The 23,422-nt window shown below is 38.4% G+C and overlaps 2 protein-coding genes across 4 annotated transcripts in view; one reads left to right on the forward strand and one right to left on the reverse strand.

Annotated features, from left to right (window-relative positions):
* LOC106537730 (VPS10 domain-containing receptor SorCS1) overlaps nt 1–23,422 on the reverse strand; it is a 565,787-nt gene that overhangs the window by 140,229 nt on the left and 402,136 nt on the right. The window lies entirely within an intron of this gene.
* LOC148043646 (endogenous retrovirus group K member 24 Gag polyprotein-like) lies at nt 11,114–11,905 on the forward strand. The gene has a single exon (XM_087726040.1). The coding sequence runs from the start codon at nt 11,114–11,116 to the stop codon at nt 11,903–11,905; it is 792 nt and encodes a 263-aa protein (XP_087582166.1).

Here is a 23,422-nt window from a genome sequence, read left to right on the forward strand (position 1 = left end):
GATGTCCTATTTATTTATTTATTTATTTATTTATTTATTTATTTATTTATTTATTTATTTATTTATTTATTTATTTATTTATTTATTTATTTATTTATTTATTTATTTATTTATTTATTTATTTATTTATTTATTTATGGCTTAATTATTTTTATGGTTTCAAAATTACTTTTTTTTATTCAGAAAAAATGCAGAACGCAAGGAAAGGCCTATGCAAGATTCAAGCAACCTCTTGATGAAATAATTAAAATGAAAACAACAACAACAACAAATAATAATAATAGGAACAAGGAAGTTGTTGATTGAAAGTCTATGAACTGTGTTAAAAAATCCAAGAAAATAGGTTGGTTTAGTTTGCTATCTTAAACTGCACCAAGCAGCGAAATGAAAGGGCTGCTTCATTACATAACCGTCAACTCTAAAATGTGTTTTGTATTTATTTTATTTTCTTGGTCTTATATGCTACTCTGATCCATCAGGACCCTGAACATGTTACATTCACTTCTTACAGTATAAAGATTGAAATAGTAAATCAATTTAACAAAATAATATAATTAAGAATAAAAAATAGGAAAAAAATTACTATCACCAAGAAACAGTAAACATAACCATGTAACTCATGCTAGGCATTTCTCTTCATGTCAGAAGCATTTTAAAAGAACAGACATTCTTCAAAAGACTTAATATATACATGTACAGTTAAAATTCACATTCTTTCATTGATATATATATATATATATATATATATATATATATATATATATATGTGTGTGTGTGTGTGTGTGTGTGTGTGTGTGTGTGTGTGTGTGTGTGTGTGTGTATCTCCCCCTCACACACACTCCCCCCCCCTCTCCCCCATCTCTAATTGTGCCTGGGTATGCATATATTCTTTTTAAAGGAAATTTTAGTTACAACTTTACCTCTTAGCACCCAAATACTATTTTCTTCCATGGGTCATGCTTCATGCCCTTTCAGAACTTAAATTTCATTAATTATAGATCACAAATGGGAAATTCAAAGCAATTCTTTTTTCTGCCACTTTCTTTTTAGAATCAAGCTTGTCCAGAATATTAGTTACCCACAATTATTGTTTTGGTGTCATTCTGGAAACTGGAATATGGCATAACCAAAATACATACACTCTACTGTTTTCTACTCATTCCTTCTTTATTTTTCTATCTCCTCTATACTGCTATTCTTCCAATCCAACCAATTCTTGTCATGCCTGTACACATCAGCATTTTCTTGAAATCTACATGGCTTATTTACTTGAAGCACTTTCACATTCATATCAGATAACATACTAAAAGGTTTTTAGCATTCTTTGTTGCCTCATAAATGCTACAGTGAATATTTCAAAACTTTCATTAAAGTTGTTTCATTTGAGATATACAATTCTGTGAAACAAAGAAGTTGTTCAACAGTACAATTATGGAAGACTGATAAAGTTGTGCTGTGAAAATGATTCCTAAGTGTTGGAAGAGGTAGAAAGGCAGAAGTATTTATTACTGAACCTCAATCTTAAGAAACCTCTGATGTATTTCTGATTGGTTAAGATGTTGGGAGGCAACATATATTTAGAGATAAGAACTGAAAGCATCTGTGCTTCAGTGGAAGGGGGGAACAAATCAAATATAGGAATCAAAAGATAAGAAAATGATTATTGCACAGCAATCTTCTGAACAAGGTCTGTGACTTCTTCCATGAAAATGCTGAATTTTGGCCATTGGCATTAAGAACATTCATCCTAAAGCAATTTTAATTTGTTGAATATATAGAATATTAATACTTAATTTAATAATCACAAATTAACTTTTTTCCATCTTGTAATTTAGTCAATTTTGTTTTTAATCCTACCATATCAATTCAGATGAATGCATGTTGTACTAGACTGAATATGCAACTAGAAAAAAAACACATTTGTTTATTGAATTGCTGCCTGACAATGATTGTGTCCCAAATCAAAGAGAAAACAGAATGGAAACCCAATAGAATACAAAATAATCAAAATGTTATCTGGCCAATCAATACAAATGGAAACAAAAACAAAATAACAAAAAACAGAACAACATTTGTTCTGTGCACATTGCATATTGCCAAATGACTGTAAATACTTTTGTCATGGAAATCAGTGCTTTTCTGTATTTTTTTAAATAATTCTAGATGACTGCATTTTTCTTAAAATTATTTTAAATTGAGAGTATTTGCTGCTATTTTTAAAATGTAATTATGTGGCTAGTTTTCTTAGTCTTAAATTACCACAGATTAATAAACACACATACACAAAGATGTCACCACCACTGAATCATTATTCTACTATCTCATTGTTGCACACAATGGAGTATAACAGAAACTTCATTTTTACTCAAACCATGATATAAATAAAAAATTAAACACTGAAAACAAGGATGCTAAATTAGCAATGGACTTGACATTTTATTAAAAAGGCTATCAAATGATAGTGCAACGCTGATTAATAATAAGTTTACATGCAAGTTGAATTTATGAAGTAACATATAAAAGAAATTCATTTCTTTAGATGTTTTCCTTTTTAAAATCTTGGAAATGTCACTTACTTATCTTTTTGGTAGCATTTTGTCTTTTTTGGAAACAGTTGATGGTATTATTTATTAAACACTTTGCAGTCCAACATTTTCTTGATTCAGATTTTTATAAACGATAACACTGAATTAATAAAACACCATGACAAAAACATGTTTTACATTTAAATCCAACAAGATATCAAGCTACTAGATTATAAATTCACATAAGTCTTTTCAGGTAAGTAAAGGATATGGGATCCGGGGGGCGTGGCCTGTTGCCGAGGAGGGCTCAACCGAGCTCTCTCTCAGAGATCTGGTTTGTATATCTAAATAAGATCATAGATATCACCCCTTTTTGGCTAAGAAAGGGGCAGGGAGTAGCTCTGTATGCTAGGGTCTATTCGTAATCCACAGCCTTTCTCTTTTTTTTAGGCTGTGGACAGAGATTAGATCCAGCGGGAGCGGAGCTTTTATCTCCAGCCAGTTCTTCTCAGCTGCCTTTTTTGGCAGCCCCAGACAGGCGAGCCCCCCCCCCCAGGACAAAGCAAAGTTTTTTCAAGCTAGGATTAATACGGGCGGGTCCCACTCCTGTGAGATTTATGCTTTTATTACTATCTTAAATACCAGCACCATTTGTCTTAGAGACTTCTTTGTCTAAACGGACTCCAAAATGGCGATTTCTCTCCGTTGGTGATTGATAGGGGATGCACTTAGCCGGTTTTACCTTCCTGCAGACCGCTCCTTAACAAAATAAACTCTTTTTCTTTGGAAACAGAGGGGAGCAAAAGCACTGCTTATTTGCTTATTTATTATGGCACCCAGGTCAAAGAAGCGTCTTGTTACAAATGTGCCTAAAGAATCTAAAGAATCTATATTGGAACCACAGCCTTTGTCTCCTATGCCCTCTACTGGAGAATTTTTAACACAGGAATTCTTCTTTCAAATGTTTAATGATTTTAAACAAGAAATCAAGGAATTTGTATTGGAACTATATGATGATTTAAAGTCTAAAATTGACCAAATGAAGGCGAATACGTTCGCAGCCGTGACTGCCCTGTCAGATTACTCTGCTGAAATAGAGAATAAATTGGAAAGCTTGGAGAAGGCTAATTCTGATTTGACTACTAATATTCAAATATTACAACAAAAAATTAGAGATACTGAAGAACAGCTAGTGATGATAAATTTTAATAGGAAGGCATTTGCAATAAGAGTTAGAGGACTCCGTGAAAAGGAGCAAGAGAATCTGAAACAGATCTTTGCTGAAGCCTTCAGCCATGCGGTGGGAAGCCCGGGACTTAACTTTGATTGGCAGATTCGGAAAATCTATCGCCAGAACTCATTGGTAGCGGAACAGCGACAGCTCCCGAGGGACATAATTATATATTTCTCCACAAAAGAATCCAGAAACGCGATTGTGCAAAAGTTTCATAATAACAGTCTCCGAGTTGATGACCAGGACCTGTCTTCAAAGAAATACCTTTCCAGATGTTGAGAGCAAGAAGGGACTACGCCTTTTTAACTAAAGAGCTTAGGAGTCAACAGATTCAATACAGATGGGAGGCCCCTGCCGGCATTACGGTCACATTTGAGAATCAAAGATTTCGTCTTAACTCTGTTTCGGAGGCCCGAGATTTCTATTGTAGGACTTTGAAGGCGGGACTTCCTGACTCACTTGGAAGAGAGGAGAGACAAGCGGAAGGAGAAGGCAAGCGGCAGGCCGCGTGGCTGCAAGATGGAGGGGGTAGCCTTTCCTCCCTCGGAGAAGCAGAAAAGCGGAGATCGAGGATTTAGACATTTTAAAATATTTGCCAAAGTTGTGGACCGAATGGGGGTTTGCGACCTCTCTCCGGTAGAAAAAGCGGATTAATTCTTATTAGAAGGGAAAGTTGGGTGAAATTACTTTGAGCTAGATCTTAAACTAATGTCTGCATAAATTTGATAGTGGTAAATATCAGACAAGCAAGGGATGAGGGTAAAGTGTATGCGGAATGATTTACATTGTTTAAAGCCTATTAGAAGAGAAAGCCGGTTGGGATTATCTTAAGATAGATGTAAAATGAATACGGAATGAATTATGTTGTTTAAATTTTGTTAGAAGGGACTACTTTAAAACAGAAGGTTAACTGACTTTTGTTGAAAGTATTATTTGAATATGTGGAATGATCCATGCTATTTAATTCTTATTAGAAGGGAAAGTTGGGTGAAATTACTTTGAGCTAGATCTTAAACAAATGTCTGCATAAATTTGATAGTGGTAAATATCAGACAAGCAAGGGATGAGGGTAAAATGCATGTGGAATGATTTACGTTGTCTAAATCCTATTAGAAGAGAAAGTCGGTTGGGATTATCTTAAGATAGAATGCAAACTGATTTCTGTGTAAAGTAATACTTGATCTACGCTGCTTAAACTTTACTAAGAAGGGAAAGCTTGGTTAGATTATTTTGAATTATTGTTTGAAAATGAGGTTAAGAAAGATTATTTACGCTGTTTAAATTTTATTAGAAGGGAAAGTTTGATTATTCTTCTGTAAAGTAATATTTGAATATGTGGCATGAACCACGTTGCTTAAATTTTATCGGAAGGGATCATCTTTGGTTAGATTGTATATTGATGCCTACACAAATTTGTATAAATGTTTATCTGAATATAAGGTTTAGGAAGAGGAACGGGAGAGTCTACAGAAGGTTGGGGTAAATAACAAAGAAGTAAGAGACAAGAATAAAATATAGATAGAATGACTTATACTATTTAAGCATAGATAAAGATGGGGGGCTGAGCTCAACACAAAGAGTGGTCTCTTTTTTTTTTCTTTCTTTTCTCTTTTCTTTTCTTTCTTTTTTCTTGTTTTTCTTTCCTTTAATATATTACTTTTATTTTTAATCCATACGTACACAAGATACTTTAGACAGAAGGTAGTGCCAGGTGTGGGCCCTGGGAAGTCGGGAGGATTAGGGATGGGGATTTGTGGGGGGGGGGGCGGGTGGGTCTTAACATAGTCTCAATAAGAACAAGAATGCACTTATATACGGTTGTTTTTTTGTTTGTTTGTTTCTTTTTTTCTTTTCTTTTCTTTCTTTATATTTTTTTTCCCTTGGTTTATTTTACTTTTTATCAGATTAAACAACACTCGAATAAAGGCATACACCAAGGAGGGAGGTAGAGGGAAAGAAGAGGGAGGAGTAAGGAAGGAGTAAGGGGAATGTAAGGAGGGCGTGTGGGGAGTAAGGGGAGAAGGAAGGTTGAGGGGAAAGGGAAGTAGGAGGGGAGTGTTAGAGGGAGAAAGGAAAGTTGGAGGGGGTAGATGGGGTGTATGGAGGATGGAAGTGTTAGGTGGGGTTGTGAATGATGAGTTGTGTTTTCTTTTTATTTTGTTTTATTTCATTTTTTTTCTTTTCTTATAGCAAATACCCTGTATGTAAGTGATTGCAAAATGGAATGTGAAAATGAATAAAATATATTTAAAAAAAAAAAAGGATATGCTATTGTCAGCTGTGACTAAGTAAAACTTTGTATCCATCATAAATTTTAAGGAGATAAAAGGAGACTATTAGAGATACAGCTACATGCAAAAGTTATTCCTGCTCAAATTGTATGTTTCAGTTGAATGAACTGAAGCTAACATAATCTCTACATGCTATGAAGATAAATGCATCATCGTTTGCACATTTGAATACTTGCTTACTTTTTACATGCAATTGTTTACAGATTTGAGATAAGAAAACAGTGAAAATAGCAGATGCAGAAATATGGATAACTTTCCAGTCAGTGCTTTGTAATACCTCTTTTGGCAAAAATAACTAGTTCAAAGAGTGTAGAGTGCAAAAATGCATTACGATTTGCAGGAAAATATTATATCTATACAATGTATAGACTGTGTTCATTTCTGTTCAGAGACTCATTGAAACATGTAATTTGACTGGTGTCTAAACTTTTGTATGCATATGTGCATAAGTAATTATGTTCCTCCTTAATACAGCATAGCCTTGCCTGAAGTTCTATTTAAAGAGGCTGAATAATTAGGAATTATTTTTAGAAAAAGGCTGTCTGCACCCTGTTACTTTTCTCTAGCCAAGCTTGACTATCCCTACCTATTCAGCATATCCAGTTCTCCAAAGCACTCCATAGTCTGTGTAACTCTAGAATGCTAGACATATATAGATATAACTATTCACCATATGCCAATTTTACTCAATACTAACCACACACACACACACACACACACAGAGCCAGTCAATAAAAATAGTAAGAAAATACACTGTTTAATGAAGTTCTGTTCCAATGACCATGCCATTAAGTAAAAAGGCTGCTAACTGAACACATGTCTGAGAGAGAATTGCTGTGAACCTCACTGGTTGTTGTTGCCTCATTCAGATAAAGTTCTCTCATAAAACTATGCCAATGTTGTTCTTACCCTGGCATGCATTGTTAGGCATGCAAAATATGGTCATAGGTGATTTTTGTTATTACTGCCATATTTGCAAATGGCTGCTGACTGAGGTAGTCACTAAAATGAGGAGTAGGTATTAAAACACCTATTTTATTTATGTAACCACCCACAATTTATTTTATTTATATAACTGTTCATCTCACAAAATATGACTCTTGATGATATAAAATACATTCACAATTAAAATCATATAATGCATCACATAAATAATGGATAAAAAACAAAAATGCATGAGGATAACACAGCCATTTAGCAATGGATAACCATCTTACAAGCTTACCACGCTGATCCTCAAGTTTGATGGAAAAACTAAAACTTTAGAATATTAGAGAAGATAGACAGGATTGGGAAAATCTCACCCCAGGAGAAATACTGTTTCAGAGGGCAGAGACTACAGCAGAAAAGCCATATACTGCCTGTGCCTTGTCAGATGGAACTTACTAGTACTTGGGATCCACAATATTCCCTTCCTGCTGCACCTGATGGGATGGGTGTATCCCATGTAAAGAGGAAAAGACGGTCTCCCCAAAGCGTTGATCCTATGACATATAGGGCTTTAAAAGCCAAAAAACATATCCTTGAATTGCACTCATAAATAAAGCGGCAGTCCGTGCAGTTTGTATAAAAGGTATAACATGCACAGCTTAGGTGTACATAGGGCTACACATAGCTATCTACCGCAGTGCACTCTGCATCAACTGAAGCTTCTGCATGTTCTTCGAGTATAGCCTCATATAATGTGCATTACAGAAATTCAATCTGGAGGTGACCACAATGTGAGTGACTATGAGTAGAGACTCATGCTCCAGGAAAAAGTGCAACTGGTGCACAATATGAAGCTGTGCAAAGGCCCTCCAAGCTATATTCGGCATCTGCTCCTTGGCAGGAATCAGGATTTAAAACATACAACTTCTTTTCTCCAAATTAGAAACTACAATTTTAAAAGCTGCATTGTTGCTGTAGCTCACCTGAATCACAAAAAAAAAAAAAAACCCCAAAACAGCCCTCTTTCAAGGAATGACTACGCCAGCTTATTGTTTAGCAGAGTTAAATTCCTTAATTCCTGTGCCATCAAAAGCCACCAGAGGGAGCCAACATATTTTTGTAGTCTTCACTTTTGAAGGATCTCATCAAAAATCAAAAATCATGTGAGAAGATAACATTTTCTTGTTCTACAAGTTCATCTGCCTGAGTGACTGGACAATTGAGTGGACATTCAGCCATGGTTCACACATCGCAGGGAATTTACATCTAACCAAAATCTGTCAACCCAGGCAAGGGGAGTAACAGGAGTCATTACTATAAGTGAGCTTCAGGTCTGAGGCTGAGGCTCAGCAAATAAACATGACAGCAAGTATCTATGTCACATATCTCAACTCTATGGTGGCACAAATGAACAGTGGTGACATTTTTCGCTGCTGCCCCTGATACCTTTGTTTCTCATATATACTGTACATATGGCATGGGTCTCTTCCCAGTTCTAAGGACCCAGATCACAAATATATTTTAATTCATTTTATGGATGTTCTTGATACACTGAACTACCCAAATAACCTGGATTCATACAACATATCACGCTACAGAAAGGTAAAGAAGATAATGGTGTCTCTGCAGATTTTACTCCCCTAATCATTGTTAACTATAGGGGGCACTTCATCTCCATTTCAAGGCAGCGATGTCCAGACATCCATGATCATGTGGCCAGCACAATGTCTCACCGAGGTGGTACCTATTTATATACTTGCATTTGCATGCTTTCAAACTGCTAGGTTGGAAGGAGGTGGGGTGAGGATGGGAGCTTGTGTGGCACTTGGGTCTCAAATCTGGGCTGTCGGCTTTCCAGCCCACAAACTCAGCGTCTTAACCACTAAGCCAGCACATCACCACAGAAGCTAACCAAAATTAATAAACCTCCTCATTCTGTGTGAATTCAGCTGCTAGATTGATAATTGGCATGATATTCAAGTGAACACCTCATTGAATAGATTTCACCTGGAACTCATGTGTTGTCTACTGGGGAAGAAAGTAGTCCCTATAATGTCGAAACTGACATAGCAAATAAAATATAGAGATTGACATAGCAAATAAAATGTGTTCTTGGATTTCCAATAAGGCTCTTCTCCTGCAGCAATATAAATTAGTAAACAAATAAATAGTTATCCTCAACTGCAAAAATCTGGAGACTTGTAGAGCCATCGAAGTTAAAAATCTCTGTAGTTCTTTCCTTCCATCTAATATTTTGCTATAGTTTTCTAATTTGGTATGCAAGCAAGAAATAAATAAAATGTAAAAGTATTTCGTTATTTTTCTCTATCCATGGAAAACCATGACCTGACAATCTTTTTTATGTACTGTGTCTCCAAGAACTTGCCTTCATCTCATGCCTGTCCATACTTTGAATAGCATTAAATTTGTTTAGATGTTACTATGTTAAAGTAGCGCTTTGCCATTTAAGTAACCAACAAGCTGTGGCAGCTTTACTAAGAGTACAATCTGATATGTTCACCATCTGCATCTATGAAGCAAAGCTAAAAGGCAAGAAGATAGGATTGCACAGCAAAGCAGAATAAGGAAAGCCAGTATTTAAAATCAGCCTATACAAAAGTTGACAATGGGATTAATGTCAGTTTGAAATCTACCCCTGTAAACTGTTGTTCAAGCTATTAGCTGGTTCGCCAAGCTAGAAATTGGCTCAGGGACCTGGTAGGTAAAGAATCTGCTATCGTGCCTTGCCAGTTCCCAACTGGGGCTGAAAAAGTGTTGGAATTCATTCCGGGTGTTTGCGTGCAGGGCAGCTTCTGCTGTCTGAAACACACATACACAGGGATGCAAAAACATCGCACCAGAAACATCTTTCTGGCCTAACGGTCATAACTCACTATGCAGCCTCATGTAACAAGAACTATGTGAGCCAGCTACTCCCACACATGCCCTTTCTCCCCCCTATGCTGTGCTATAACTTTCTATTCCCTCTCTCCCCCTCCCAATGCCATGCAGCTTGTAACCTTCTGCTCCCCCTTTGCCCACCCTTTGCCATGATGTGATTTTCTATTGGTTTATTTGTAGAATGCTGTGAACTTTTCATTAGTTTACTTGTGCCATGTGTGATTATATATGCCTTTTGATACGCTCCTTTTTGATGACGCTGTAACTAACTTTTTCTAATAAAAGAGCCCTTCGATGATGATTCGAAGCTTTTTGCTCATCCCAAGGAATTTCGTCTGGTGTTTTCCTTTTGATTAAGCAAGGACACATGAGCAGCCCACCAGTGTGGCGACAACGCCGCAACTTGTGACCCCGACGTGATCTTGCTGATCAAGCACGTCGCCTCATACGTCTCATTTGGCACCCCCATTGCTTACCGGCGAAGGAACGCCCCTTGCATACCAGGACCGGCCGTCGCAGACGGAGCATCCTCCCAGAATCGTGAGTTATGGGGGCAGAATTCTCTAAGCCTCAGGTTGCGCACCTCCATGAACTTAGAGAATTGGCCAAAACCTCAATATTAATCTTAAAAAACAATGGGAACTTTATCCCCATCCCTTCGAAAAAAGATCTTACTAACCTTCTCAGGTACATTTATCAAAATTGTCCCACATATCCTGAGAAGGGCTCAATTCGAATAGCCACTTGGGAAAAATTAGGGAAGTATTTCCATGACCCTCCAAGGGCACCAGGGAAAATACTTTCCACTTGGCGGATCGTCATGGAATGTTTAAAAGTTCATGAAAAAGCCATGATGGGGGGACCAGACACCCCCCACCATATTTGGAAACCTCTTCACTAAATTCACACTTTGAATCCAAGGCTTCCTCCTCCCTTGTATGCATGCCTCTGTCACCCTCAGCCCCTGAAGCTCCTCAGCATTCAGAAACACCACTGGCTTCTTCTGTGACACCCTTTTGTGAGGGTGCCATAGCTGCAGCTGTAAGGGAAGGTTTTCAAAAAGGGGACATCCCTTTAGAGGACGCTTCTGCCTGTTTTCCAATTGAAATGATTCCGGACCCAAACAATCCGGGCCAAAATATTCCAAATTATGTCCCCATCCCTTACAAGGTTCTCAGAGACCTTAAGTCTGCTGTCTCCTCGTATGGGATCACCTCTCCGTATGCACAAGGATGTTTGAAACCACAGCTAATACTTACACTATGACTTTAGAAGACTGGAAACTGTTGTGTGGTATGCTGATGACCCCTTCCCAACTTTCTATTTGGTCGTCTCAATATGCTCATGAAATTCAAAAAGCCATTCACAGGGGTTTACCTGCTCTTGTGACCAATGCCCATTTGTATGGCACAGGTGCCTTTCTCACGGCTCAACAGCAGGTTACCTCTCCAGCGGCTGCTTTTACCATAATTTCTCAAGCAGCCGTGGCAGCCCTGAAAAAGGTGGATGAGGCATCATCCGCCCCCCTTAAATCTTTTTCTAAAATTATACAGGGCTCAAATCAGGCATACTCTGACTTTGTCGATGACCTGCAAAAGGCGTTGGCACGTCAAATTGAAAATGTTGATGCTCAAAATGAATTGCTCATGAAATTGGCTTATGAACATGCTAATTCGGATTGTCAAAAGGTTCTGCACCCTCTTGTGAGCAAACCTGATGCCACCATTGCCGACTACCTGAAGGCTTGTCGGGTGGTTGGCACTAATGCCTATAACATGGAAACTTTGACCATGGCCATTCAGGGAGCTTCCCGAAATAATCCAAAATCAGGCAACTGTTTCAATTGTGGGAAGCCTGGCCATTTTCGCTCTCAGTGCCGTGCACCCGGGGGTGGGGCCGCTGTTGCAGGCTCTCGCCCACCGAAGCCAAAAACTGTCTGTCCTCGTTGCAAAAGGGGACTTCATTGGGCAAATCAATGTCGCACAAACCCCATGCCTAAACCTGACTCACAGTCGGGAAACTAATCCTGGGGCATTCAGCCAGCCCCACACAAAAGGCTGCTTCTTATCTTCCTTCTTATTTCAATCTCTTGGCAAGTGAACCTATAGATGCTCCAATGCCTGGCTCTTCCTATTTTCTTCCAGTGATCCCGGCTACCTCTCTTTCATTACCCCCTACGATGCCTCTCTTAGTCTTTCCTCATCATGATTTCATGTCTCAAGGAGTTCTTGCTACTCCCTTTCTTACTGACTCTTCTGATTTCTCTTCTTTTGCTTTGATTTTTATTCCCAATGCATGTTCCCGAGGGATCCCTGGTGGCTATGGCCATTCCGGTATCCCTCGAGACAAACTCAAATGATTACCATGACAGCCATGAAGCCATGGCTATAGAACAAACAATGAAACATGCCCGCCCCTCAGCTAAATTTCAAATTAAGGGCCACTTGGTATTTTAGATACCGGAGTGGACGTTTCGGTCATCCGTGAGGAGGAGTGGCCACCTGATTGGCCTACTGAAGCATCTCCCGCAGTCCGCGGTGTAGGCGGCATCCAAAGGGCAAAAATCAGTAAGCATTGGCTATCAGTTGTTTCTACTGATTCTTCTGTAGTAGCCCATATCAAACCTGTCATTTTGCCCCTTCATATTAATTTGTGGGGCCGTGATCTTATGCACCAATTTAATGCCAAACTAATCTTGCAGTAACTGCTTTCTATTTTGTTTGTCATGTCTTCTTCTGCCTTGCTCTCTGATCCTTTGCGACTAACTTTAAAAACTGAAACCCCTGTCTGGGTTGATCAGTGGCCATTAACTCAGGAAAAGCTCAAGGCTTTAACAGAACTAGTGCAGGAACAATTACAAAAAGGACACATTGAGCCCTCCCTGAGTCCCTATAACACTCCTGTGTTTGTTATAAAAAAGAAATCTGGTAAATGGAGTTTTTTGCATGATTTGAGGGCTGTTAATAAAATTCTCCAGCCCATGGGAGCGCTGCAGTGCGGCCTCCCCAATCCAAATTTGATTCCCCAAGAATGCGATCTCATGATCATTGATTTAAAAGATGCCTTTTTTTCTATACCACTCCATGAAAATGATCGCAAACTGTTTGCTTTTACTGTTCCAGAATTTAACAATTCCAAACCTGCTTCTCGCTTTCAATGGACAGTCCTGCCTCAGGGAATGCTCAACAGCCCCACCATGTGTCAATATTTTGTAGATAAAACTTTGCAGCCGTATCGGATGGCACACCCTCACTTTTTAATTTACCACTATATGGATGATATCTTAGTAGCGGCATGTGGGCCCCCAGGTACGGTTTTAGCAACATTACCTTTTCTGACTAACCTTCTCCATAAAAATGGCCTGCACATAGCTCCAGAAAAAGTTCAAACAGCACAACCTTTTTCGTACCTGGGTCATAAGCTTTTGGCTTCTCATGCTGCACCTGCAATGCCAAAATTGAACTTGCCACACACTCCCACATTAGTACAGTTACAGCAATATTTGGGCTCCATTAACTGGGCACGCCGATATATGGGGCTCACAACCCCTCAATTGGCTCCGTTGTTTTCTGCATTAACAATGGGCAAAAACCCTGCAGATGTTATTAAATTAGATGAAACACATCAGCAAGTTTTAAAAGAGGTAAATGAGGCACTTGCTCAAATTTTGGTGGATCGTCTTCAGGATAACACCCCCTTAGCTTTCATCATATGTAACACTCTTGGGCTCCCAACAGGAGCCGTGGTGCAAAAAACTTCAAAATTATTAATTATTGAATGGGTACACTTGTCTCACACCCCAAAATCCACTATTTCTCAGAAACCTGCACTTTTTGCAGCTCTAATTACAAAAGCCCGTGTCAGAACAAAGTTGTTGGCCGGAATTGAACCTTCCATGATTTTTGTCCCTTGTTCTTTATCAACTTGGGAGACTTTATTTGCTGACTCGGAAAACCTTCAATTCGCACTTGCTGACTGGCTAGGTGAGATTTCTTGCCATGCACCTCCCGACCCTAGATTGGCTCTTTTGAAAACTGTTCCCCTGCAATGGCACACTCCATATTCCCCTCTCCCGCTTCCTCAAGCCATGACTATTTTTGCTGACGGAAGCAAAACCTATGGTGCTTGTGCCTGGCAGGAGAATGGTCGGTGGTGCACAAAAATTACCCCCCCCCCGCAGACTTCCGCTCAGCGTGCGGAGCTTGCTGCCTCTATTTTGGCTTTTTCTACTTTTCCAAATACACCCTTTAACTTGATTTTGGATAGCCTCTATGTAACTCAGATTGTGAAATCAATCTATGAGGCCTATCTTTCTCCCTCATTGGAACCACAATTACTCTCGCTCTTTTTATCTTTGCAAAAGTTAATTTCTGCTCGCACCCATTTTTTCCATGTTTCCCACATTCGAAGCCATCAGCCCTTCCCTGCGCCTCTCCAGGAAGGCAACGATGTGGCTGACGCAGCGGCGGCTGCTGGCAACTCTTTTTTTCTTTTAACCTTGACAGCTCCCACTCCATGGGAAAGCCATTCTTACTTTCATCAGAACAAAAAAGCGCTCATAAAACAATTTGGCATTACGTCGGTGGGGGCATCAGCAATCATTCAACAATGCCCCAATTGCAGTTGGCAAGCACATTCCCTCCCTATGGGAGTTAATCCCAGAGGGACAGAATGTTGCCAAATTTGGCAAATGGATGTGACTCAATATCCATCCTTTGCTCCTTGGAAGTATCTACATGTAATCATAGATACATTCTCTGGCTTCTTGTTTGCTACCCCACAAAGGGGGGAAGCCACAAAACATGTTATCAACCACTGCATTCGAACCTTCGCATCGCTGGGACGCCCAAAAGAGATAAAAACAGACAATGGGCCCACTTACATCAGTGCAGCCTTTGCTGCTTTTTGTAACCAATGGGACATTGTGCACAAATTCGGCATTCCATATAACAGCCAAGGACAGGCAATGGTTGAGCGCGCTAATCAGACTCTTAAGCATGCCCTTGATCGCTACATTGAAACACAGGGGAAAGCGCCCCCTAGCCTCCCAGCTTTGCAAAACATTCTTAATCTTTGTTTCTATACATTAAACTTTTTAAATCTCACCGGTCAGCCACCTTCCTCAGCAGCAACTCGTCATTTTGCAGCTCCACCTTCTGCTGACACTCTTCGACCACCTGTCTACTATCGCTACTTGCCTGACCTGACGTGGCGAGGACCTGCTGACCTGATTACCTGGGGAAGGGGCTACGTTGCAATCCAACTAAAAGACAAGGTTCTTTGGATTCCAGGACAGCACGTAAGACCATATTTGCCCAAACCACTGACACAACCACCTACACAAACACAGAAGCCGCCTGACCATGACCAACCAGCAGGAACCACAGCTTGAGGCTGTCTCTGTCTCTGACCTGGAGAACAGGGCAGAGCACCCTCCACCCTACCACTCTTGGGTGTCGCATGGAACATTAAACAACTGCGTATCTTATCTGCTCAAATGGAAACCCTAGCTAACACCACGATATTTGGGCTACAAGCCCTGCAGGCCGAAGTTGACTCTTTAGCTGGAATTTTAACTCAACATAGATTAGCTCTGGATTACTTGTTAAGCAAGGAAGGAGGCCTATGTGTTTGGTTGAATGCTACCTGTTGTCATTATTTGAACCAGTCCGGAGAAATTGAAACCAGTGTGGAAAAATTACATGATATTGTTCAAACAGACAAACATATAAGGCCTCGGACTCCTTGTGGGATTGGCTGACCTCTTGGCTACCTAATTTTAGCTGGTTGGGAAATACTGTCAAGACCATTATAACCCTTGTTGCTTTGCTGATACTGTTGTGCTGCTGTATTCAATGTGTACCCTCTTTATTAACTATGTGCAAGAATATACTCTCTAGCTTGGCTCCACAGAAGAAAATTCACATGGTCAACCACATGGAGTTACATGAACAGTCAACCCCTTTCATGGGGAAAGATCCCTTCCGCATGCCCAGCGACGAAGCGGGAGACGCTGCCTTTTAAAAACAAAAATATAGGAGATGTTGGAATTCATTCCGGGTGTTTGCGTGCAGGGCAGCTTCTGCTGTCTGAAACACACATACACAGGGATGCAAAAACATCGCACCAGAAACATCTTTCTGGCCTAACGGTCATAACTCACTATGCAGCCTCATGTAACAAGAACTATGTGAGCCAGCTATTCCCACACATGCCCTTTCTCCCCCCTATGCTGTGCTATAACTTTCTATTCCCTCTCTCCCCCTCCTAATGCCATGCAGCTTGTAACCTTCTGCTCCCCCTTTGCCCACCCTTTGCCATGATGTGATTTTCTATTGGTTTATTTGTAGAATGCTGTGAACTTTTCATTAGTTTACTTGTGCCATGTGTGATTATATATGCCTTTTGATACGCTCCTTTTTGATGACGCTGTAACTAACTTTTTCTAATAAAAGAGCCCTTCGATGATGATTTGAAGCTTTTTGCTCATCCCAAGGAATTTCGTCTGGTGTTTTCCTTTTGATTAGGCAAGGACACATGAGAAGCCCACCAGTGTGGCGACAACGCCGCAAAAAAGATGACTGGCAAAGGGGGAGAGAGGGAAAGGCTAGGCTGATAATAGTTCACTACTGTCAAAATTGCCAATTGTAGCATTAGTTTTCCTACCCTTCAGAAGTGAAAAGCAGTGTTCCCCAGGTGGGAAAATAAGGATACAAAGATAATTTTTGCTGATCTATAAAGAAGAGCCTCAAATACTCCAAGCTCAGAAATTTCATCAGATTTTGAGATCTCAGAGGATTATAATTATTTTTATTTCAGTTTATATTTTGGCTCTCAGCCCATTGGATGAAAGACAAGTAGTGTCCAAGAATGGAAAAGGTTGTCAAAATCATAAATTTATAAAACATTTCTGTGTGAGTTCCTTTGACTAATTAATATGAGGTGGGGGAGAGAACATCCCTTAACTCTTATACTTAGAATCACAAAAAAGTAACTTAGCAAATCCTCTCTTCCCTTGGATGATGATGTATGGATGAAAACATAGTCTTCAATCTCAAAATACAATTAAGGTTTATGGAAATGGTAGGATTCCATATACTAGGATAATTGGTGAACCCAGTTATAGAGGATAAAACCCTTATGGAGAAGAGGAAACTCATTAATTGAGAAAACTCAAACTAACTAAATATAATCACAGCATCTGAGAAGTTTTGGTGTGGATAAAAGGATCTCAGCTGCTGGTGTAAAAGCTGAATTGTGAATGTATACATTTTATACTTTGTTCATTCCACCCCACATTCTTCTCTATCAATAATAATGATAACAACAACAGCAACAACAACAACAACAACAACAATAACAACAACAACTCCGCCATTGCCGGTCCCAAGCCCGGATGAGAAAGGGGTCAGGTTGGCATCTGGTCCCATAAAAAAAAAACCCGCCAACCCATACAATATGGTGAAAAAAATGAATAAGAATTCCATACCGCATCGGTCGTCACGCGGGTTAACAAGGGCCGCGGCGGATGTTTGGGTCCCTGGACATCCATCGACAAGTGGGCTACAAGTGGACCAGCCAACAAAACGACAAAAATATAGTGCAGATGAAAACCATGCCATAATGGCCTGTTACTACAACTCAGAGCCAGAAAAAAGAGGCTATTTAAAGCGAATGTATGAATTATGGAAACAACAATATCCAGATTCAAATGTTAGTGAACAACGACTAGCAGATCAAAGGCGATTTATTATACAGAATAAAGTGTTTAGTGAAGTTGAACTAGAGGAAATTCAGGCAAATTGCAAAACCAAAAAAACAATATCACAAGCGGAAATAACTGATATTCAAGACACAACTAAAGACATAGTAGAACTCCCAGAAGAAGCTCTCGGGGAGGAAATAACACTACCACCACTAGAACCAGTTATCACTGAACCAACTGATGAACTAACTCAAAAACAAAAAGAATTGAAGGATAAGATCATGGAGCATTTTCTGCTTAATGAGGAAAGGCAACGTTTACCATCACTAAAAACTGTGACTAAGAAAATTTTGGCCCCTATCATGAAAATGGTTAATGCAGTGTTTTCAACAATTGAATCGGGATCCATCTTGGAAATGAACCAGTTAATGTACAGTGCAGCTGTAATAGTCACTAATGAACTAGGCATTAAAATCAAAGTACCTAGTCACACAACAGAAAAAGCATCAAAGCCAAAGTGGAAAATCCGATTAGAACAAAAAGTCAAAAAATTAAGGGCAGATGCTAGTAACTTAAAGAACATGCATGAGCAACGGCTTAAAAACAACAAAATCATAGATCGGCTAATCAGAAGATATAGATTGGATACAAGAAACATCAATGAAGCTGTAGAGATTGTAAAACAGCGGATAACAGCAACAGCTAGAAAAATTGAAAGATATGAAGCACGAATCATCCAATATAAACAAAATCAGCAATTTCGATCAGACCAACGGCGTTTTTATCAAAGTCTTAATGTGAATGGTGACACCAAAAGTGAAAAACCAGAAAAACAGGCCACAGTTGAATTCTGGAAAGAATTGTGGGAAAATGCAAAGGACTACAATAAGGAAGCAAAGTGGATACATGACTTTGAGAAAAGCATTGGCAACAAACAAATGCAAGTATTAGAAATAACAACTGAGATGGTCAAAAATCGAGTAAAAAAGATAAAGAATTGGACATCACCTGGAAAGGACCAATTACATGGTTTCTGGCTCAAATATCTGACCAGTTTACATGCAATATTGGCCAGGCAACTGAATGAAATTTTACAAAAAGGCCAAATTGATAAATGGTTGACAACTGGAAAAACATACTTGATTCAAAAAGATGCAACTAAAGGAACAACACCTGAAAACTACAGACCAATAACATGCTTGCCAATAACCTTCAAATTACTCACAGGCATTATTGCAGGTAACATGATGGATTATTTGGAAACAAACAACATCTTGCCAGTAGAGCAAAAAGGCAACAAAAGAAGGAGCAGGGGCACAAAAGATCACCTCCTAATTGATAAAATGATATTAGAAAATTGTAAGAACAGAAAAACGAACTTGAATATGGTCTGGATTGATTACAAAAAGGCATTTGACTCACTGCCACATAGTTGGATCATAAAATGCTTAGAAACAACTGGCATTAGCAAAAATATTACATCCTTTACTGAAAAGGCGATGAAACAATGGAGAACTGAATTAGCAGTAGGGAATGAGATCTACGGAATGGTTAATATCAAGCGAGGAATTTTCCAGGGTGATTCACTTTCACCTCTTCTCTTCATCATCGCAATGATCCCACTATCAGTAATCTTAAAAAAAATGAAATTAGGCTACCAAACAGCCAAAGAAGCTGAAAAAATTTCGCATTTACTATATATGGATGATTTGAAACTCTATGGAAAGTCAGAAATAGAAATCCAATCATTGATAAACACAGTCCGAGTATTCAGCACCGATATTTCAATGCAGTTTGGCATGGAAAAATGTGCCACTGTATCCATAAAAAGGGGCAAAATCACTGCATGTGAGGGAATTGAAATGCCCAATGGCCAATTAATTAAATGCAAAGAAAATGAAGCCTACAAATACTTAGGCATTCTGCAGTTGGATAACATCAAGCATGGAGAAGTAAAAACTGTTGTCAGGCAAGAGTACACCAACAGAGTTAAGAAAATTTTGAAATCTAAATTGAATGGTGGAAATACAATCAAGGCCATAAATACCTGGGCAATACCAGTTATAAGATACACAGCTGGTATAGTTAACTGGACACAAGCTGATTTGGACCTTTTGGACCGAAAAACCAGGAAACTAATGACAATGCACTACAGTTTACATCCACGTGGTGATACTGATAGACTATATCTGCCCCGAAAATCAGGTGGCAGAGGATTATTACAAGTGAAGCAAACAGTTGAAGAAGAAAAACATGCACTGGCTGATTATTTAAAAGAAAATCAAGAACATCTATTAATCGAAGTAAAGAACAAAAATCTACTGAAGGCCCAACAGACGAAACAAGAATACAGAAAAGATGTGATAAAATCAAGAATGGAGAGTTGGCAGAACAAAGCACTGCATGGCCAATTTCTGGAAAAAATAAAAGATAAAGTGGACAGTGAACAAACTTGGTTATGGTTAACAACAGGTACATTAAAGAAAGAAACAGAGTCACTAATCCTGGCTGCGCAAGAACAAGCTATCCGCACAAATGCCATTAAGGCCAAAATCGAAAAATCCTCTGATGATGCCAAATGCAGACTTTGCAAAGAAGCTGATGAAACTGTTGATCACATACTCAGCTGCTGTAAAAAAATCGCGCAGACTGATTATAAATTGCGGCACAATTCAGTAGCAAAAATGATCCATTGGAATTTGTGCAAAAATTATAATATCAAAACAGCAAAAAACTGGTGGGAACATCAGCCTGAAAAAGTCACCGAAAATCAGATGGTCAAGATCTTGTGGGATTTCCGTATACAAACCGACAAAATACTGGCGCATAATACACCAGACATCACACTGGTTGAGAAAAATAAGGTCACAATCATAGACATCGCAATACCAGGTGATAGCAGGGTCGCCGAGAAGGAACATGAAAAAATCGCGAAATACCAGGATTTAAAAATCGAAATTCAACGACTATGGCACAAACCAGCAGTGGTAATTCCAGTGGTAATTGGCACACTGGTTGCTATTCCAAAAGCACTGGAATTACATTTAAAACAGTTAAAAATTGACAAAATCACCATCAGTCAAATGCAAAAAGCCGCACTGCTTGGATCTGCACGCATATTACGAAAATACGTTACGACGTCCTAGGCCCCTGGGTGGGGCCCGACTAGTAACCAATGCCAAATCCGGCGAAACAACTGGCCGCTGTGATACAATTATATAATAATAATAATAATAATACACAAATTGATGCACAAATTGAAGATAAACAGCAAGAAAAAATTAAAAAATACAGAGACTTGCAAATTTAGGTTGACTGTGGAAAAAGAAATTGTGTGTTGTCCCAATTGTAATTGGAGCCGTTGGAGCAATACCTAAAGGGCTACTTTGCTGTTTGAAAATTCTAAATTTACCTGATTTGAACATTCTGACTCTACAAAAAAACCACCCTACTTGAAACAACTTATATCCTCCGACGTTACCTTAATAGTTCCTAGGTCCTTGGTTAGGACTCGAGCTGTTGAGCCAGCCCAACCAGCCCAAAGGTTGTGAATCTCACCAAAGATTAACCACATAATAATAATACAAAATCCAAGTTATGCATATTTGATAAGGTGATTGGTATTTGATTAGAGGATGAGTATGAAAATGAAACATGTGAAACTGATAAAAATTCAAAATTCAGTTTTTCATCCAAAGCCTCCCTAGCCCCAAATATTTAGAATAGATACATTATAATTAATTTTAATACTGTGAAATATGTTGCATCTGCCACACAAAATGTTCTATTTGTAAATCTTGTAATGGCAGCATTTTTTTCATATGAGCAAGATCACACTTTGCAAAATGTCTGAGATTCTGTTCACTTAAATGTCACGATCTATCTAAAACTCTTTATACATGATTTATAGTTCTAATACAGCTGTAATTTACGTTTCAACCATTTTTCACAATGTGTGTTATTATCATAAGTACACACAAAAACAACTCTAGGTTTCAGTCTACTGAGAGCTATTGTATACTTCCCTATTGTTTGTATGAATTTTAAAGCAAATTGTAGGAGAATAGAGACTTCGATGGAAAAAGATTTGAAAGCAGAGATATAACCCTAGATATAGAAAATTAAACTTTTTGTCTGCCTTTGTAGAAAATTACTATATTCTAAAATATTCAATACACCCATCACAATTTGGATAACTTTAAACTTTTTATTTCACTTCAAGAATTTCGAGTTTCAAATTAATTTATGCTGAAGCCTAGCAATAATAGTTATTAATGATCTTGCATAGAAGTATATAGGAACTAGAAATCACAAAAATGAAGAAATGAGGTACTACAGAATAAAACATTTCTATGCAGAATAAAACAAATAAAGCAATATTCAGCAGGTAAACATCAATCAATGAATGCAATTCAACACGCAAAGCATGCTATCTCAAAATCTATTACTTGCATTTCTACTTCACTCAATTTATACTAACATCTCACAATTACTTATTTATTTACATGGGGAAATAGTTCCTTTCAAATGCACCATCTCAAGGTCCACACATTTAATAAGGAAATCCTTTTTTCTGCAATGAATGTATTTTCCCAGAGGCAAAGATACTTCTTTTATTTGCTCAACTTACAGTAAAACTATGCCATGCATCATTTGCCCTTGGCTGTATTTGGAAGAATTACTGGCATGAGTATTATGATTAAAATCTGAGATGTGGAATGTGTAGAATAACTTCAGTTGATTTACCATCTCCTCTCTCATAAAGTGAACAATTAAAACATCAAAATAAAAACTATTTTACTTTAATCACTGTTCATTGATGGCTGGTTTCATGTGCCAGAGTAGGATTTGAAAATCACAATAGTTGTTTACAGACACCTACTCTGACATCAGTAATTTCTTGACTTCCTTAGATGACCTGTGTCAAGATGGATGGAGGGACTGTATCCCTCTTTGTCCTCTTGGACATCTCAGTGACCTTTGATACCAAGGCATATTACTAGATTGTTTACAGAGATTAAGGATTTGAGGGACCATTTCACAGTGCACGTTTTGCTATCCTTTTTCAATGGCACAGTATTTGTCAGTAAGGGAGAACAGATTGGCTAGTGCCTCCATATATATGGGTACTAAAGAGATTGGTCATCTTTCCCCTGATATTTAACATCTGCATATAGATACAGATTGAGGTCAGTTTGCATAAAGTATACTCAGTATGTTTATAAGCTCAATTGTACATTGCTATCTTGGGTTGTAAGGGATATATTGTTGATGTTCTTTTTGGTACCTTGAAAATGTTTGGCTAGGAAAGAACAAGGTGAAACTGAACCCAAATGAAATGTAAATACTGTTTCATCAGAGTTATTTGTTGCCACTAGTGTTGTCTGTTGGCAAGCACTATCCATGAAAGGTCAGATTCACAATTTGGAGATCCTTCAAGACTTATAGGTCTTACTAGAACAGCAGATAGAATATGTGGCCAATGATGGCCTGATTTATTAAAATCTAGAGGAAAATATTTATGGTTTCATGTTTCTGAAAAGTACCAGGGAGCTGAAACTGGAAGGTTCTGTTTTTCTTTGACAGCTGCTATGGATAAATAAATAAATGCTTTATTTGTTTAATTTTATTCCACTTTTATTATTCCAAAACACTCATTTATAAGTAATTACTAACTGACAATCAATAATCTATATGGATAATTAAATAAAAGGAATCTAGCAGCACCTTTTTCAACTAACTAATATTATTATAAGCCACATTTTAAAATAAAAAGATATAAATGTATGCCTTTCAATAACATTTGTTAGTCAGAAAAGGTTTTTACAGACTCCTG

The sequence above is a fragment of the Thamnophis sirtalis genome, unplaced genomic scaffold, assembly GCF_051295495.1.
Source record: "Thamnophis sirtalis isolate CommonGarterSnake01/CBP01778 unplaced genomic scaffold, rThaSir2_p1.2 scaffold_11, whole genome shotgun sequence".
NCBI lineage: Eukaryota > Metazoa > Chordata > Lepidosauria > Squamata > Natricidae > Thamnophis > Thamnophis sirtalis.